Here is an 18,208-nt window from a genome sequence, read left to right as displayed (position 1 = left end):
TGCGTGCGTGGTGGCCCTCGACTGGGTGCAGTCCTCAGCACCTCAGTGTGTGCGCACGTGTCCAAATAAAGTTTCTGGCGTTCCCCAGTGCCACCAAAGCGTGTCGTCCCTCTCTCGGTCTCTCAAAACACAGCATGGCCAAGTCAACTTCGTCTTGTGCCATGTGTCAATGTCCGTTCCCGGAGGGACGCTTGTCACCTTATGTTGGCTAGCAGAAAGGCAATTTCTGCCTGCCACTCAAGCGTTTGAAAGGCACTATGCAAACGTGTGGTCACACAAAGTCCGAGAACCCGTGGGTGCCAATCACAGACGAGGAGAGCTCTTTTGGTGCCAGGCAAGGTAGAATTTCTCGGAGAGTTTAAGCATCCAGAGGGGATCCCAGGAGAGTGGGCCACACACACACACACACACACACACACACACACACAGAGAGAGAGAGAGAGAGAGAGAGAGAGAGAAAGACAGAGGGGAGACAGACACTCAGACGGAGCTCTTCACTGCGTGGCTTTTCTGCTCTTGAGCAAAGGAATTCAAGTCGAGCAAAGAGCTGGGTTTGCCGGACACTCCCCGCTCATGCCACAGAGCTTCGGGCTCTCTGTCCCCTGGAAGAAAAGTATCCAGCAACTTCGGCCACCATGCATTTCCTTGTACATTTTCTGAGAGTTCCCAGTGGTTAAAGGTCCCGAGGCAAACCGGATTCTGATTTCCTGATTTTGGAGCGGGAACTCCTGGCTCCAACTGGCACAGGCCACATAGGTATCACAGGGCACCCGGGCACCCCAGACACAAGGCCGGAGGCCTCCCTGGAGGCCAGCTCTTTGTGGAACCTGGGCTGCTAAGCCGGGCGGGGGGAACGGGTGTTTGGGGGGACCCGGCAATCCCAGAGGCCGGCCTGTTTCCACAGGGCGAGGGGCGAGGCAGCCGAGGGTGACGCCCACTGTCCTCGCCCTGATTGGTCGTGATGGGGCCGAGCGGCCTGGGCGTGGCTTGGAACTCCTTCCTGCCACCTGGACACGCATGCCTGGCGGCCAATGCTCCTGCGCATGCGTTTCAGCGCTCTTCACCGCAGAGGCTCCAGGGAACGGTTCAGTCCGCAGTGAAGCGTGATTGCAGTCGCTAGGCCTGCGTGCTGTGCGGCCCTCGTGCTGAGCTTCCAGCTGCCGCACCTTCGCCGCTGCCCCAGCTCAGAGCCAGGTCCGCATGGGCAGTGAGGCGGGACCCGGGGTCATTCTAGGTGTGGGAGGGGGTCCTCAGGAAGCAGGGGCCCGCGGGTCCCCAGGTGTGGTGCGGGAGGTGGGTAGGGTGCTGGCCCTAGCTGATGGGTGGGGCGAGGAGGCCGCCATCTTTAGCGGGGAGGTGGTGCAGCAATGCCCGGCCCTGTTGGAGGGAGAGGTGGCGCGTATCGGGGAGGTGTTTTGGCTGCCTGTGGAGGACATGATGGAAGAGGTGGAGGTGGTGGCGGAGGAGCAGCAGCAGGAAGAGCAGGAAGAGCGGAAGCAGGTGGTGGCGGAAGAGCCGGAGGAGGAGCCCCAGGAGCAGGGGCAGGAAGAGCCAGGGCCTCGACCCACGATCACCGGGTCCCCGCTGGAGGCGCTGCAGGCGCTGCAGGCCCTGCAGTTAGAGCTAAGCACTCTGAATACCCAAGCCAGCAGGACCTACACTCGGCTCAAGCGCAGGATCTGTCAGCGGCGGGAGTCTCACTTGGATGGCAGAAGCGCCATCATTCAGGGCATCCCTGGCTTCTGGACCAGAGCCGTATCCTTACAGAGGCCCCTTGGGGTTGGCTGCGGTGAAGGAGGAGCAGGAGTAGGAGCGGCGGGGGTGAGGGTGGGGTGGGGGAGGGGGAGCGGTGGGCGCAGGTGCAGGCCAAGAGCACTGAGGAATGTGGGTACAGGAGGGCATGAGTGGCTCCAAAGAGGCAGCAGGAACAGAGGGAGGCCACAGCTGTAGGTGTCTGAGCGAAAACTTTGGGTGAATGGTCTTGGCCTGCAGCGTGCACAGCAGTACTTCCCCAAGGTGGAGGGAAGAGCCCGTGGCAAGGTCACAATTGGGAATAGCCCCGAGCACCCCTCGCACAGAGCAGTTACTGGAAGTGTGCATTATCCCGGGGAACTGGCAGGAGACAAGCGGAGTCCCAATACCCGTCCTGGTCAGTCAGAGCCCGTGTAGTTTTTCCAGCTGCCTCAGTGCAAAAGCACAAGGTCCTGCCTGCACACAGGGTGAAGTTATAAGGGGCAGCTGTCCTTGGCCGGACACCAGGACCCCGGACACGCTCTTGGGCCGGCAAGAATCCTTACCTCCACAGGCCTTTCACCAGCACACTCGAGTCTGTGGAAGACACACAGGCGCAGGCACGCCCCTGACCTCCCCGTGGACCCTGTGAGTCCTGCAGAGCTCCAGACACACCCACGCAGGCCCTTCTGAAGACAGGAAACAGGGCAAAGGCCCAAGGCTTCGTCTTTGAACACACACACACGCGCACGCACTCACACACACACGCACACACACACACACACACAGGCACTCACACAAACACCCACAAGCCCATGCACACACGGCGTAAGAGAAGGCATGAGGCAGCGACAGCACATCTAGACTGCTTACGGAGTGACATGCCGGCACCCAGCACACACAGGTCAGGTAGAGATCAGGTTCGTTCAGGAAACAGGCCCTCCCCGGGTGGGTGCACTGGACCCCAAGGCAGCCACAGGCAAGAGCACGTCTGATGGCAGGGCAGGGGCCGAGGACGTCTTTGAGGGCTGGATGGGCGTTAGCGCTTACGGATCTGGCAGATCTGCTGCCGCAGTCTCTTCCTCTGGCGGGTCTGGGGACTGGTTCTGCGGCTTGTAGCTCTTCCTTCCCTGAGGTGTGGCATGTGAAGCCTCCTTGACCTAAAGCAGATTATGAACCACCCCCAGATTTCGGCCGTGATCAGTGACCAAGATGAAGACCTGCTTAGCTACATGATCAATTTGGAGGTCAGTCTGGAGAGACTGGGGCGTCGTGGGTGGAGGCAGGTGGCCGGTAGGGAGGGGGCGGGGTTGTCCTTAAGGGTTGGGTGTAAGCAGCAGGAGAAGGGAAGGGGAAATGGTTTGTGGCTGCCAAGCAGGCAAGCTCAGGACCCCTAGAAGAGCTCCTGCCCTTCTCCTCCTCTTGGGCGTGGCAGGTGAAGGAACTGGGCCATCCGAGGCACCACTGCAAGTTGAAGTTTTTCTTTCGACCCAACCCCTACTTCTGGAATGACGTGATCCTTAAGGAGTATCACCTTAGCATCGCTGGTAGGAGGGGCTCCCGCGGGGCTGCGGGGTGAGGGGAGGCTGGGGGAAGGGCGTGGATGCTGGGCCACCGTGACTGTGATCCTTTCCTGTCTCCCCTGTCTTCCTCCAGGATACAGGGCGTCTCGTTCCACTCGCATCTATTGGTTCTGGGATTATGAACGGGGAGCTCCCAGCCACAGGCAGGACCCCACCGGCCTTCACTTCCTCACCTGGTTGTCTGACCACAACTGCCCAGGGTCTAACAAGATTGCTGAGGTGGGGTGCCTCTGGTCCCCCTCAGCGGTGGTGACGCTGGAGTCCCCCGGCTGCTTGGGGGGAGGGACGTGGGCCTGGCCTGCCCTGTCCCGACCTGGCCCCTTTCCCCTACCAGATCATCGGCGAGGACCTGTGGCCCAATCCTCTGCGCTACTACCCGAGGGAGGAAGGCCCCACGGGAACAGGTAACTGAGACGAGGACAGGTGGTTAAGGAGCCCAGGGGTTGGGCGCTGAAATGAGTGTGGTCCGGGTACACTGGGGCTCTCCCTTTTCCCAAATGGGAGAGCTCAGGCTGAGAGCACACTGTGGGCGGAGCTGGGTTTCAGGTCATCCCGGCCTTGGCGGCGGGTGAGAGGGTGAGAATGGAGTCGGGAGGACTGTAGGGCACACGGGGTAGCAGGACTCTAACCAGCTAAACTTTCAGGGTGAGTGCCCCAGGTGTCTACGAAAGAGGCAAGCACCTCCTTAAGCAGGCACCTGTGTGTGAATCATCAGTCCCTGGCTTCAGCCTGCCCTCAGCTGGGGATCACCTGGGCCCCTCCCTCTGGCCCCTCCCTCCTGGCAAAGGCCTACAGATGCCGAGGAGCTTCATTCCGAGTCTCCTCCCGCCTCTTTGCTGACTTTCCGAGTCTTCTTGAATTTTCACGTCCATCCCTGAGCCTCCCAGCACCACCACACAGACAGTCCCGGAAACGGCACAAGGCTAGCTGGGGACAATATTGAGGACCTGGGGCAGGAAATGGCAAGGGACCACAAAAGGGCCGGGCCTACCGCCCACCAACGCCATGTCTCATATTGCTGGACACAGCCAGTGTCCCCTGCTGAGACGCCTTGTGCCCCGTTTGTGTTCCCGTCCCTGTGCTCCTGTGTGTGTGTACGTGTCTGTGTGTCGGGCACACTCCAGACCCAGAGATGAAGGCGCCGGGGGAGCCTCAGAGGTTGGCCAAAGAGCACCAGAGTCAGGAGGCGTCTACAGATGTGGGAGACGGGTGGAGGTGTCTACCTACGCGGTTCGGGTGCCCACGGGAGAAACGAGGAAAGGATGGCCAATGAAGGTTCCAGAGAGCGGGGCCCCACGTGCCGGGAATGACGCCCAGAGAGACATAAACACGCTCACAAGTGCTCCTGTCTTGGTGTGTGTGTATAGGTACGGGGGTTCGTGGAGTATTCACGAGTGAATCAAGTGGTGTGGGGCTTCTTAGCCCGTGCCTGTGGACCTCCCTGTCTGTGGGCGAGATGGCGGGCCTGGGGAAGTGGAGGACGTGGGGAGGGCAGGACGATGTGGGATTCCGGAGAGGCCCAGGGCCTTCCTCACAGGGCAGGGACTGGAAGGAGGAGGAGGCAAAGAAAGAGAGCCTGCTGAACTGGAGACTTGCTCCGCAGGCAGGGCAAGGAGACAGGGAAGGGCCCTGGCCTGCAGGGGCCTAATGGCCTGGTGCCGCCTAGGGCCCGTGCCTGAGCCAGCAGCCTCCGTCCAGGACGTCTGGCGCACACTGGCACGACGCGAGGCAGGTGACTCCTTAAGCTCAGGCTGACCGTTGAGCACACAGGGTGGGAGCGTGGGATCCTTGCGGGCACTAGCAGCCCGCCCCGCGGGGCAGCGTTCCAAGGACGCGTGAGGCAGACGCCGGTGTGACGTGTCGCTGTGTGCCCCGGTGGCGGCGTGGGTGAGTGTGTGCGTGCGAGCGAGCGAGCAGACAAGGAAGGCGGCCGGGCTGTTTGCATGCAGGGACCCTGGGACAGTGACAGAGAGCAATGCCTTTGGGCGCAGCAGATGGCTTGCTGGCTTCCAGGCTCTGCTGACTGGGGAAGAGAGGAACTGCCAGAGAGAAGCCCCGTTCCCTCGTGAGCAAAAGGCCGCCCATGAATCCCTTCCTTTTCCTGGGCTCTCATCCCTGCATGCAACAGGCAGAGGGGCAAAGGTGAGGGCTGAGGGGAAGCGGCTGAAGGGCACCCACCTGCCTTCCCAAACCGCAGGTGTGCCGCCTGCCTTGCTTCCCGCCCCGGCGATCCGAGGGGCAGCACGTAGCTGTTACTCAGTCTCTGCTACACAGAGGCTAAAATCCTCTATCCGAGCCTGCCCTAGGGAGCGGAGGAGGCGGGACGCTTAGCGGAACTAATGCCCAAGAGGAGCACGCTTCTCCTCAAGAAACCGTCCGGTGAGCAGTTCTCGTCCTCTGGGAGCCTCCATCCGCACATCCCTTCGGCAGGCCTGGACCCCGCTACGTGGCAGGCTCCTCTCAGCTTACTGTGCGCCAGGCCTCGGGAAAGAGAAAGCCCTGGAGCAGACAGACCTCGGGCCGGGAGGCCCAGGGATCCGTTTTGGGGTGGGGCATGGGGGGTGGCCCGGGGCAGGTGAGGGGAAGGGATGGCGGGCACCGGGAGTGCTCCTTCCTGAGCGGACAGCTGCTTTCCAGGCACACCTCTGGCCCAATGCACGAGGTCCGGGACCGACTCTGCGGCAGCTGGGCTTGGGAGAGTGGAGCGCGGTCCCCCGCGCTCCCTCCCCTTTGCCTGCACTTTGGTTCCAAGGGGAGCACCTCTGTCCCTGTGGTACCGGCCACGCTGACCTTCCTTTGCTTGTTTGGACTCCTGAGACCACGTGGGTGCCCACTGCCCCCGCAGCTGTTTCAAGACCAAGGAGGGTTGCAGCACCAGGGCAGCTTCAGGAATCCTCATCCTCGCCTCCCAGCTGCACTGGCTGCGCCCTGCCGTGCATCAGCCTTGGGGATCTGAAGCCCTGAGGGCCGTGGTGTACACTTCTAGGGTGGCACACAGCCGTGGCCTAGAGAGGAAGGCCTGCCCCGCTCCGGCTGCTGTCCCCGCAGGCAGAGAGACAGACACACAGACAGGGACTCTGTCCCTCCTCAGCTCCGTGATCCTGAAGCTGGAAGGGAGCCTCCCTCGTGGCTCCCACACTCCGGTGCCTAGGGTTCCCTACCGTGGAGGCAAAGGGAAGCTACGTGCAGTGGCCCTGCGGCTGCACGTGGGACACAGGGCAGCGGGGGACCTCCGACCCTCAGCCGGGCCCAAGTCCCTGGAGCCCTCTTGCCCTGGTCAGCGCTGCTGGGAGGGGCCTGGCAAGGATGAAAGGCTAGAGGGAAGGTTGGACAGCGTCCTCCCACAGCTTGACCTGGGCCACCCACGCGTAAGGCGCCATGGCTGGGTTCAGGTGCGGCCCGCCTGCCCAGGCACGATGTGGCAGAAATGGTCAGGCCACCCCCCGGTGGGGAAGGAAGGCTTACACTGCTCGCTGTGGCCCCGGGTGCCCACCGCCGGGGCCTCGTGGTCCAACCCAGTGGATGCGCCTCACTGAGATTCACCCTGGGGAACAAAGCTTCGACTTTGAGGGTGGAAACCTGTCAGCCCCGCTGGGGCACGGCACGCGGGGCTTCCCCTGTAGCTGTTGTTCAAGGTGGAGGGCCCACATCCTCCATGCTGTCCCTCACCGCGTCGTCCCTTGGCATATCGGGTTATCGGGGCCCTGAGACGTATGACTTCTTGTCCAGCGGGGATCTCCCTCATCCACTCAGGAGGGAGCACGCAGGCTCCATCTCTGTGAAGACGGTTTCTGTGTTGAAGTCGGCCAGGGTCTTGGTGTCCTTGTCCCTTGCGAGGCAGCTTCTAAGCTCGGCCCTGCCCGTGTTGGGGGCCCTGCCATTTCCGCGCATGAGCTCGTGTCTCTTTCTCTGACTGCGGCCAGGAGCCCCTCTGTCAGATATCCCGCCTCGCTGCCTGTCTAAAGCGATCACATCCTCCGGTCCCTATGCCCTTCTCTCCTGGCACGTCTCTGCCCGGTGCCGCTGGGGGCACATTCTCTCTGTGTATCACACAGAACCTGAAGGAGCTCTGCCCCAGGTGACACTGGCAGGGCCCCTGGTTTCTAGGTCAGGCTCTTCGGTGTCACCTGGCCAACCCGTTACCAGGGGGTCAGCGGACCTACAGCCGAGCGGTAGGCTCGGCCAACACAGAGCTACCGAGAGGAACGGAAAGGTAGCCTTGTCCTTGACGAAGTCAGTGAGGCCCCGAGTGGGCAGAGGGCCTCCCGGCGAATGAAGAGGGTGCTGCTTTCTGCACCAGGGACGGGTTGACGCTGGCCCCCGGGGCAGGCAAGATTCCCAGGGTGGCCATCAGGGTGGGGGCCCTGTGCGTGTTTAGCAGTAAACAGGGCAGACGGGAAGGGAGCCCACCTCATCTTTTCAGCCTCACCTTCAGAGCCTAATTTCTTCACCCAAGTGCTGCGTCCACCTTCAGGACATTGTAGCATGCACGTAGTCACGAACTGGTTCCCAGTGGCCTTCCACAGCTGCCTGAGGGGGAAAGAGAAACCAGCTGAGGGCAAACACCTACAGAGCAAAGGGAGCCCTGGAGCACCTCTCTAAGCAGACGGCCCGGGGACACGCGAACCAACCTGAGAGCTCCAGGAAGAGGAAAGCGTGTCCCAAGTCGGCTGGGCCCCTAGCACCTTGTCTTCCTGTATGGTGCCACAGACAGGGGCACGGGGAATGGAATCGAGCCTGCGTGCTCCCCACGGTCAACCTGTCGAAGGCAACCGGGAGGAAACAGAACACAGGTGCACGTGACTCAGCTCCCACTGCGCCCACTTTCAACCACACCGTCCCGTAGGCAGGCAATCGTTCCAAGAACAACCCGTGGAGCTAAATGTGCACATGGGCTAGATCCACAGAGGGGAGGCGGGGACAGAAAACAACTGGGACAGTAAACAAGGGGGCGCTGACCAAAATCCTTTCTCGTGGAAACACGTACGTGTAGAGTTCTGCTCAGGTACCTGCCCGTGTGTGGTGGGGGGGGGGGGGCGTGGGGGGGGCACGTGATGCACGTGCGTGCTCAGGAATAGGCACGACTACTGTCATGCATGCGTGGACGTTGGGATGGACGCGGGGACGTGGAAAAGCTTAAAGAGCTCAGAGAACGTACGTAAACTGTGGGCCAGTTGAAGCCCCCAGGCCAGGGAATCCAGCCCAGAGATACCACCCGTGGAGCAAAGTGTAAGTGGCATCACACGCCAGCACCCTCTACCAGGGGCTGAGACTAGAGGGAGGAAGAAAGCACCTGTGGAAGGACAGGGAGGATGCAAAGTACATGAGAATCATAAAGGGCCCGATGCCCAGGCCCAAAGAGGAAAGACCCACCCCCCACCCCTCCAGCCCCACTCCCATCTCAGCTACAGCCACCTTTATCTCCTTCTCCAGTGCACGAGCAACCTTTCCCCCCACCCCTGTGTAGGCCCTTGAGAAACACCTGGCCTTTGTTTCGTAAGGTTTGGCACACCGACCCACACCGAGGCATAACCGACTGCCTCACACTGATTTTGCTGGTTTAAGACATCACTCTAATGTTCTGACAACCCTTGTGGCTCAGGAGTATGGCCGTGATGGCTTAGCTGGATTCTACCCCTGCTCCCCTGTCCCACAAGACTGGGGCGAAGGGCTGGGCTGGGCTGTGATCTCATTTGGAAGGTGGACGAGAGCAGAACCACTTTCACAGGGCATCCTTAGGGTCGGCAAAATTCACATCCTCGGGTTGGCAGTGGTGAAGGCATGCATGCGTGCGTGGTGGCCCTCGACTGGGTGCAGTCCTCAGCACCTCAGTGTGTGCGCACGTGTCCAAATAAAGTTTCTGGCGTTCCCCAGTGCCACCAAAGCGTGTCGTCCCTCTCTCGGTCTCTCAAAACACAGCATGGCCAAGTCAACTTCGTCTTGTGCCATGTGTCAATGTCCGTTCCCGGAGGGACGCTTGTCACCTTATATTGGCTAGCAGAAAGGCAATTTTTGCCTGCCACTCAAGGGTTTGAAAGGCACTATGCAAACGTGTGGTCACACAAAGTCCGAGAACCCGTGGGTGCCAATCACACACGAGGAGAGGTCTTTTGGTGCCAGGCAAGGTAGAATTTCTCGGAGAGTTTAAGTATCCAGAGGGGATCCCAGGAGAGTGGGTCACAGAGGGAGGGAGCAGATACATACAGAAACAAGAACGCGCATGCACACACCACAGACACACAGACACAGAAAGACAGAGGGGAGACAGACACTCAGACGGAGCTCTTCACTGCGTGGCTTTTCTGCTCTTGAGCAAAGGAATTCAAGTCGAGCAAAGAGCTGGGTTTGCCGGACACTCCCCGCTCATGCCACAGAGCTTCGGGCTCTCTGTCCCCTGGAAGAAAAGTATCCAGTAACTTCGGCCACCATGCATTTCCTTGTACATTTTCTGAGAGTTCCCAGTGGTTAAAGGTCCCGAGGCAAACCGGATTCTGATTTCCTGATTTTGGAGCGGGAACTCCTGGCTCCAACTGGCACAGGCCACATAGGTATCACAGGGCACCCGGGCACCCCAGACACAAGGCCGGAGGCCTCCCTGGAGGCCAGCTCTTTGTGGAACCTGGGCTGCTAAGCCGGGCGGGGGGAACGGGTGTTTGGGGGGACCCGGCAATCCCAGAGGCCGGCCTGTTTCCACAGGGCGAGGGGCGAGGCAGCCGAGGGTGACGCCCACTGTCCTCGCCCTGATTGGTCGTGATGGGGCCGAGCGGCCTGGGCGTGGCTTGGAACTCCTTCCTGCCACCTGGACACGCATGCCTGGCGGCCAATGCTCCTGCGCATGCGTTTCAGCGCTCTTCACCGCAGAGGCTCCAGGGAACGGTTCAGGCCGCAGTGAAGCGTGATTGCAGTCGCTAGGCCTGCGTGCTGTGCGGCCCTCGTGCTGAGCTTCCAGCTGCCGCACCTTCGCCGCTGCCCCAGCTCAGAGCCAGGTCCGCATGGGCAGTGAGGCGGGACCCGGGGTCATTCTAGGTGTGGGAGGGGGTCCTCAGGAAGCAGGGGCCCGCGGGTCCCCAGGTGTGGTGCGGGAGGTGGGTAGGGTGCTGGCACTAGTTGATGGGTGGGGCGAGGAGGCCACCATCTTTAGCGGGGAGGTGGTGCGCCAATGCGCGGCCCTGTTGGAGGGAGAGGTGGCGCGGATCATGGAGGTGTTTTGGCTGCCTGTGGAGGACATGATGGAAGAGGTGGAGGTGGTGGCGGAGGAGCAGCAGCAGGAAGAGCAGGAAGAGCGGAAGCAGGTGGTGGCGGAAGAGCCGGAGGAGGAGCCCCAGGAGCAGGGGCAGGAAGAGCCAGGGCCTCGACCCACGATCACCGGGTCGCCGCTGGAGGCGCTGCAGGCGCTGCAGGCCCTGCAGTTAGAGCTAAGCACTCTGAATACCCAAGCCAGCAGGACCTACACTCGGCTCAAGCGCAGGATCTGTCAGCGGCGGGAGTCTCACTTGGATGGCAGAAGCGCCATCATTCAGGGCATCCCTGGCTTCTGGACCAGAGCCGTATCCTTACAGAGGCCCCTTGGGGTTGGCTGCGGTGAAGGAGGAGCAGGAGTAGGAGCGGCGGGGGTGAGGGTGGGGTGGGGGAGGGGGAGCGGTGGGCGCAGGTGCAGGCCAAGAGCACTGAGGAATGTGGGTACAGGAGGGCATGAGTGGCTCCAAAGAGGCAGCAGGAACAGAGGGAGGCCACAGCTGTAGGTGTCTGAGCGAAAACTTTGGGTGAATGGTCTTGGCCTGCAGCGTGCACAGCAGTACTTCCCCAAGGTGGAGGGAAGAGCCCGTGGCAAGGTCACAATTGGGAATAGCCCCGAGCACCCCTCGCACAGAGCAGTTACTGGAAGTGTGCATTATCCCGGGGAACTGGCAGGAGACAAGCGGAGTCCCAATACCCGTCCTGGTCAGTCAGAGCCCGTGTAGTTTTTCCAGCTGCCTCAGTGCAAAAGCACAAGGTCCTGCCTGCACACAGGGTGAAGTTGTAAGGGGCAGCTGTCCTTGGCCGGACACCAGGACCCCGGACACGCTCTTGGGCCGGCAAGAATCCTTACCTCCACAGGCCTTTCACCAGCACACTCGAGTCTGTGGAAGACACACAGGCGCAGGCACGCCCCTGACCTCCCCGTGGACCCTGTGAGTCCTGCAGAGCTCCAGACACACCCACGCAGGCCCTTCTGAAGACAGGAAACAGGGCAAAGGCCCAAGGCTTCGTCTTTGAACACACACACACGCGCACGTACTCACACACACACGCACACACACACACAGGCACTCACACAAACACCCACAAGCCCATGCACACACGGCGTAAGAGAAGGCATGAGGCAGCGACAGCACATCTAGACTGCTTACGGAGTGACATGCCGGCACCCAGCACACACAGGTCAGGTAGAGATCAGGTTCGTTCAGGAAACAGGCCCTCCCCGGGTGGGTGCACTGGACCCCAAGGCAGCCACAGGCAAGAGCACGTCTGATGGCAGGGCAGGGGCCGAGGACGTCTTTGAGGGCTGGATGGGCGTTAGCGCTTACGGATCTGGCCGATCTGCTGCCGCAGTCTCTTCCTCTGGCGGGTCTGGGGACTGGTTCTGCGGCTTGTAGCTCTTCCTTCCCTGAGGTGTGGCATGTGAAGCCTCCTTGACCTAAAGCAGATTATGAACCACCCCCAGATTTCGGCCGTGATCAGTGACCAAGATGAAGACCTGCTTAGCTACATGATCAATTTGGAGGTCAGTCTGGAGAGACTGGGGCGTCGTGGGTGGAGGCAGGTGGCCGGTAGGGAGGGGGCGGGGTTGTCCTTAAGGGTTGGGTGTAAGCAGCAGGAGAAGGGAAGGGGAAATGGTTTGTGGCTGCCAAGCAGGCAAGCTCAGGACCCCTAGAAGAGCTCCTGCCCTTCTCCTCCTCTTGGGCGTGGCAGGTGAAGGAACTGGGCCATCCGAGGCACCACTGCAAGTTGAAGTTTTTCTTTCGACCCAACCCCTACTTCTGGAATGACGTGATCCTTAAGGAGTATCACCTTAGCATCGCTGGTAGGAGGGGCTCCCGCGGGGCTGCGGGGTGAGGGGAGGCTGGGGGAAGGGCGTGGATGCTGGGCCACCGTGACTGTGATCCTTTCCTGTCTCCCCTGTCTTCCTCCAGGATACAGGGCGTCTCGTTCCACTCGCATCTATTGGTTCTGGGATTATGAACGGGGAGCTCCCAGCCACAGGCAGGACCCCACCGGCCTTCACTTCCTCACCTGGTTGTCTGACCACAACTGCCCAGGGTCTAACAAGATTGCTGAGGTGGGGTGCCTCTGGTCCCCCTCAGCGTTGGTGACGCTGGAGTCCCCCGGCTGCTTGGGGGGAGGGACGTGGGCCTGGCCTGCCCTGTCCCGACCTGGCCCCTTTCCCCTACCAGATCATCGGCGAGGACCTGTGGCCCAATCCTCTGCGCTACTACCCGAGGGAGGAAGGCCCCACGGGAACAGGTAACTGAGACGAGGACAGGTGGTTAAGGAGCCCAGGGGTTGGGCGCTGAAATGAGTGTGGTCCGGGTACACTGGGGCTCTCCCTTTTCCCAAATGGGAGAGCTCAGGCTGAGAGCACACTGTGGGCGGAGCTGGGTTTCAGGTCATCCCGGCCTTGGCGGCGGGTGAGAGGGTGAGAGTGGAGCCGGGAGGACTGTAGGGCACACGGGGTAGCAGGACTCTAACCAGCTAAACTTTCAGGGTGAGTGCCCCAGGTGTCTACGAAAGAGGCAAGCACCTCCTTAAGCAGGCACCTGTGTGTGAATCATCAGTCCCTGGCTTCAGCCTGCCCTCAGCTGGGGATCACCTGGGCCCCTCCCTCTGGCCCCTCCCTCCTGGCAAAGGCCTACAGATGCCGAGGAGCTTCATTCCGAGTCTCCTCCCGCCTCTTTGCTGACTTTCCGAGTCTTCTTGAATTTTCACGTCCATCCCTGAGCCTCCCAGCACCACCACACAGACAGTCCCGGAAACGGCACAAGGCTAGCTGGGGACAATATTGAGGACCTGGGGCAGGAAATGGCAAGGGACCACAAAAGGGCCGGGCCTACCGCCCACCAACGCCATGTCTCATATTGCTGGACACAGCCAGTGTCCCCTGCTGAGACGCCTTGTGCCCCGTTTGTGTTCCCGTCCCTGTGCTCCTGTGTGTGTGTACGTGTCTGTGTGTCGGGCGCACTCCAGACCCAGAGATGAAGGCGCCGGGGGAGCCTCAGAGGTTGGCCAAAGAGCACCAGAGTCAGGAGGCGTCTACAGATGTGGGAGACGGGTGGAGGTGTCTACCTACGCGGTTCGGGTGCCCACGGGAGAAACGAGGAAAGGATGGCCAATGAAGGTTCCAGAGAGCGGGGCCCCACGTGCCGGGAATGACGCCCAGAGAGACATAAACACGCTCACAAGTGCTCCTGTCTTGGTGTGTGTGTATAGGTACGGGGGTTCGTGGAGTATTCACGAGTGAATCAAGTGGTGTGGGGCTTCTTAGCCCGTGCCTGCGGACCTCCCTGTCTGTGGGCGAGATGGCGGGCCTGGGGAAGTGGAGGACGTGGGGAGGGCAGGACGATGCGGGATTCCGGAGAGGCCCAGGGCCTTCCTCACAGGGCAGGGACTGGAAGGAGGAGGAGGCAAAGAAAGAGAGCCTGCTGAACTGGAGACTTGCTCCGCAGGCAGGGCAAGGAGACAGGGAAGGGCCCTGGCCTGCAGGGGCCTAATGGCCTGGTGCCGCCTAGGGCCCGTGCCTGAGCCAGCAGCCTCCGTCCAGGACGTCTGGCGCACACTGGCACGACGCGAGGCAGGTGACTCCTTAAGCTCAGGCTGACCGTTGAGCACACAGGGTGGGAGCGTGGGATCCTTGCGGGCACTAGCAGCCCGCCCCGCGGGGCAGCGTTCCAAGGACGCGTGAGGCAGACGCCGGTGTGACGTGTCGCTGTGTGCCCCGGTGGCGGCGTGGGTGAGTGTGTGCGTGCGGGCGAGCGAGCGAGCAGACAAGGAAGGCGGCCGGGCTGTTTGCATGCAGGGACCCTGGGACAGTGACAGAGAGCAATGCCTGCGGGCGCAGCAGACGGCTTGCTGGCTTCCAGGCTCTGCTGACTGGGGAAGAGAGGAACTGCCAGAGAGAAGCCCCGTTCCCTCGTGAGCAAAAGGCCGCCCATGAATCCCTTCCTTTTCCTGGGCTCTCATCCCTGCATGCAACAGGCAGAGGGGCAAAGGTGAGGGCTGAGGGGAAGCGGCTGAAGGGCACCCACCTGCCTTCCCAAACCGCAGGTGTGCCGCCTGCCTTGCTTCCCGCCCCGGCGATCCGAGGGGCAGCACGTAGCTGTTACTCAGTCTCTGCTACACAGAGGCTAAAATCCTCTATCCGAGCCTGCCCTAGGGAGCGGAGGAGGCGGGACGCTTAGCGGAACTAATGCCCAAGAGGAGCACGCTTCTCCTCAAGAAACCGTCCGGTGAGCAGTTCTCGTCCTCTGGGAGCCTCCATCCGCACATCCCTTCGGCAGGCCTGGACCCCGCTACGTGGCAGGCTCCTCTCAGCTTACTGTGCGCCAGGCCTCGGGAAAGAGAAAGCCCTGGAGCAGACAGACCTCGGGCCGGGAGGCCCAGGGATCCGTTTTGGGGTGGGGCATGGGGGGTGGCCCGGGGCAGGTGAGGGGAAGGGATGGCGGGCACCGGGAGTGCTCCTTCCTGAGCGGACAGCTGCTTTCCAGGCACACCTCTGGCCCAATGCACGAGGTCCGGGACCGACTCTGCGGCAGCTGGGCTTGGGAGAGTGGAGCGCGGTCCCCCGCGCTCCCTCCCCTTTGCCTGCACTTTGGTTCCAAGGGGAGCACCTCTGTCCCTGTGGTACCGGCCACGCTGACCTTCCTTTGCTTGTTTGGACTCCTGAGACCACGTGGGTGCCCACTGCCCCCGCAGCTGTTTCAAGACCAAGGAGGGTTGCAGCACCAGGGCAGCTTCAGGAATCCTCATCCTCGCCTCCCAGCTGCACTGGCTGCGCCCTGCCGTGCATCAGCCTTGGGGATCTGAAGCCCTGAGGGCCGTGGTGTACACTTCTAGGGTGGCACACAGCCGTGGCCTAGAGAGGAAGGCCTGCCCCGCTCCGGCTGCTGTCCCCGCAGGCAGAGAGACAGACACACAGACAGGGACTCTGTCCCTCCTCAGCTCCGTGATCCTGAAGCTGGAAGGGAGCCTCCCTCGTGGCTCCCACACTCCGGTGCCTAGGGTTCCCTACCGTGGAGGCAAAGGGAAGCTACGTGCAGTGGCCCTGCGGCTGCACGTGGGACACAGGGCAGCGGGGGACCTCCGACCCTCAGCCGGGCCCAAGTCCCTGGAGCCCTCTTGCCCTGGTCAGCGCTGCTGGGAGGGGCCTGGCAAGGATGAAAGGCTAGAGGGAAGGTTGGACAGCGTCCTCCCACAGCTTGACCTGGGCCACCCACGCGTAAGGCGCCATGGCTGGGTTCAGGTGCGGCCCGCCTGCCCAGGCACGATGTGGCAGAAATGGTCAGGCCACCCCCCGGTGGGGAAGGAAGGCTTACACTGCTCGCTGTGGCCCCGGGTGCCCACCGCCGGGGCCTCGTGGTCCAACCCAGTGGATGCGCCTCACTGAGATTCACCCTGGGGAACAAAGCTTCGACTTTGAGGGTGGAAACCTGTCAGCCCCGCTGGGGCACGGCACGCGGGGCTTCCCCTGTAGCTGTTGTTCAAGGTGGAGGGCCCACATCCTCCATGCTGTCCCTCACCGCGTCGTCCCTTGGCATATCGGGTTATCGGGGCCCTGAGACGTATGACTTCTTGTCCAGCGGGGATCTCCCTCATCCACTCAGGAGGGAGCACGCAGGCTCCATCTCTGTGAAGACGGTTTCTGTGTTGAAGTCGGCCAGGGTCTTGGTGTCCTTGTCCCTTGCGAGGCAGCTTCTAAGCTCGGCCCTGCCCGTGTTGGGGGCCCTGCCATTTCCGCGCATGAGCTCGTGTCTCTTTCTCTGACTGCGGCCAGGAGCCCCTCTGTCAGATATCCCGCCTCGCTGCCTGTCTAAAGCGATCACATCCTCCGGTCCCTATGCCCTTCTCTCCTGGCACGTCTCTGCCCGGTGCCGCTGGGGGCACATTCTCTCTGTGTATCACACAGAACCTGAAGGAGCTCTGCCCCAGGTGACACTGGCAGGGCCCCTGGTTTCTAGGTCAGGCTCTTCGGTGTCACCTGGCCAACCCGTTACCAGGGGGTCAGCGGACCTACAGCCGAGCGGTAGGCTCGGCCAACACAGAGCTACCGAGAGGAACGGAAAGGTAGCCTTGTCCTTGACGAAGTCAGTGAGGCCCCGAGTGGGCAGAGGGCCTCCCGGCGAATGAAGAGGGTGCTGCTTTCTGCACCAGGGACGGGTTGACGCTGGCCCCCGGGGCAGGCAAGATTCCCAGGGTGGCCATCAGGGTGGGGGCCCTGTGCGTGTTTAGCAGTAAACAGGGCAGACGGGAAGGGAGCCCACCTCATCTTTTCAGCCTCACCTTCAGAGCCTAATTTCTTCACCCAAGTGCTGCGTCCACCTTCAGGACATTGTAGCACGCACGTAGTCACGAACTGGTTCCCAGTGGCCTTCCACAGCTGCCTGAGGGGGAAAGAGAAACCAGCTGAGGGCAAACACCTACAGAGCAAAGGGAGCCCTGGAGCACCTCTCTAAGCAGACGGCCCGGGGACACGCGAACCAACCTGAGAGCTCCAGGAAGAGGAAAGCGTGTCCCAAGTCGGCTGGGCCCCTAGCACCTTGTCTTCCTGTATGGTGCCACGGACAGGGGCACGGGGAATGGAATCGAGCCTGCGTGCTCCCCACAGTCACCCTGTCCAAGGCAACCGGGAGGAAACAGAACACAGGTGCACGTGACTCAGCTCCCACTGCGCCCACTTTCAACCACACCGTCCCGTAAGCAGGCAATCGTTCCAAGAACAACCCGTGGAGCTAAATGTGCACATGGGCTAGATCCACAGAGGGGAGGCGGGGACAGAAAACAACTGGGACAGTAAACAAGGGGGCGCTGACCAAAATCCTTTCTCGTGGAAACACGTACGTGTAGAGTTCTGCTCAGGTACCTGCCCGTGTGTGGTGTGTGTGTGGGGGGAGTAGGGGGGCACGTGATGCACGTGCGTGCTCAGGAATAGGCACGACTACTGTCATGCATGCGTGGACGTTGGGATGGACGCGGGGACGTGGAAAAGCTTAAAGAGCTCAGAGAACGTACGTAAACTGTGGGCCAGTTGAAGCCCCCAGGCCAGGGAATCCAGCCCAGAGATACCACCCGTGGAGCAAAGTGTAAGTGGCATCACACGCCAGCACTCTCGACCAGGGGCTGAGACTAGAGGGAGGAAGAAAGCACCTGTGGAAGGACAGGGAGGATGTAAAGTACATGAGAATCATAAAGGGCCCGATGCCCAGGCCCAAAGAGGAAAGACCCACCCCCCACCCCTCCAGCCCCACTCCCATCTCAGCTACAGCCACCTTTATCTCCTTCTCCAGTGCACGAGCAACCTTTCCCCCAGCCCTGTGTAGGCCCTTGAGAAACACCTGGCCTTTTTTTCGTAAGGTTTGGCACACCGACCCACACCGAGGCATAACCGACTGCCTCACACTGATTTTGCTGGTTTAAGACATCACTCTAATGTTCTGACAACCCTTGTGGCTCAGGAGTATTCAGTGTGTGCGCACGTGTCCAAATAAAGTTTCTGGCGTTCCCCAGTGCCACCAAAGCGTGTCGTCCCTCTCTCGGTCTCTCAAAACACAGCATGGCCAAGTCAACTTCGTCTTGTGCCATGTGTCAATGTCCGTTCCCGGAGGGACGCTTGTCACCTTATGTTGGCTAGCAGAAAGGCAATT

The 18,208-nt window shown here is 61.3% G+C and overlaps 2 protein-coding genes across 2 annotated transcripts; both read left to right on the top strand.

Annotated features, from left to right (window-relative positions):
• The first annotated feature begins 1,200 nt into the window (after positions 1–1,200).
• Positions 1,201–5,069, top strand: LOC137217890 (testis-specific Y-encoded protein 1-like). Its single transcript, XM_067724890.1, has 6 exons — positions 1,201–1,755; positions 2,901–2,978; positions 3,167–3,278; positions 3,388–3,533; positions 3,649–3,718; positions 4,981–5,069. Exons 1-6 carry the CDS (start codon positions 1,201–1,203, stop codon positions 5,067–5,069), a joined length of 1,050 nt encoding a protein of 349 aa, XP_067580991.1.
• A 5,237-nt stretch (positions 5,070–10,306) lies between these two features.
• Positions 10,307–14,169, top strand: LOC137217889 (testis-specific Y-encoded protein 1-like). The gene is made up of 6 exons (XM_067724889.1): positions 10,307–10,861; positions 12,001–12,078; positions 12,267–12,378; positions 12,488–12,633; positions 12,749–12,818; positions 14,081–14,169. Exons 1-6 carry the CDS (start codon positions 10,307–10,309, stop codon positions 14,167–14,169), a joined length of 1,050 nt encoding a protein of 349 aa, XP_067580990.1.
• Positions 14,170–18,208: the final 4,039 nt, after the last annotated feature.

Source organism: Pseudorca crassidens, chromosome Y, assembly GCF_039906515.1.
Source record: "Pseudorca crassidens isolate mPseCra1 chromosome Y, mPseCra1.hap1, whole genome shotgun sequence".
NCBI lineage: Eukaryota > Metazoa > Chordata > Mammalia > Artiodactyla > Delphinidae > Pseudorca > Pseudorca crassidens.
This window is presented reverse-complemented; position numbering and strand designations above follow the sequence as displayed.

Coding starts and splice junctions, on each gene's coding strand:
- LOC137217889 (XM_067724889.1), top strand. CDS start 10,307: ATGGGCAGTGAGGCGGGACCCGGGGTCATTCTAGGTGTGGGAGGGGGT. Junction 10,862..12,000: donor CTGGCTTCTGGACCAGAGCC/GTATCCTTACAG, acceptor GACCTAAAGCAG/ATTATGAACCACCCCCAGAT. Junction 12,819..14,080: donor GGAAGGCCCCACGGGAACAG/GTAACTGAGACG, acceptor GGTGCCGCCTAG/GGCCCGTGCCTGAGCCAGCA.
- LOC137217890 (XM_067724890.1), top strand. CDS start 1,201: ATGGGCAGTGAGGCGGGACCCGGGGTCATTCTAGGTGTGGGAGGGGGT. Junction 3,534..3,648: donor GGTCTAACAAGATTGCTGAG/GTGGGGTGCCTC, acceptor TTCCCCTACCAG/ATCATCGGCGAGGACCTGTG. Junction 3,719..4,980: donor GGAAGGCCCCACGGGAACAG/GTAACTGAGACG, acceptor GGTGCCGCCTAG/GGCCCGTGCCTGAGCCAGCA.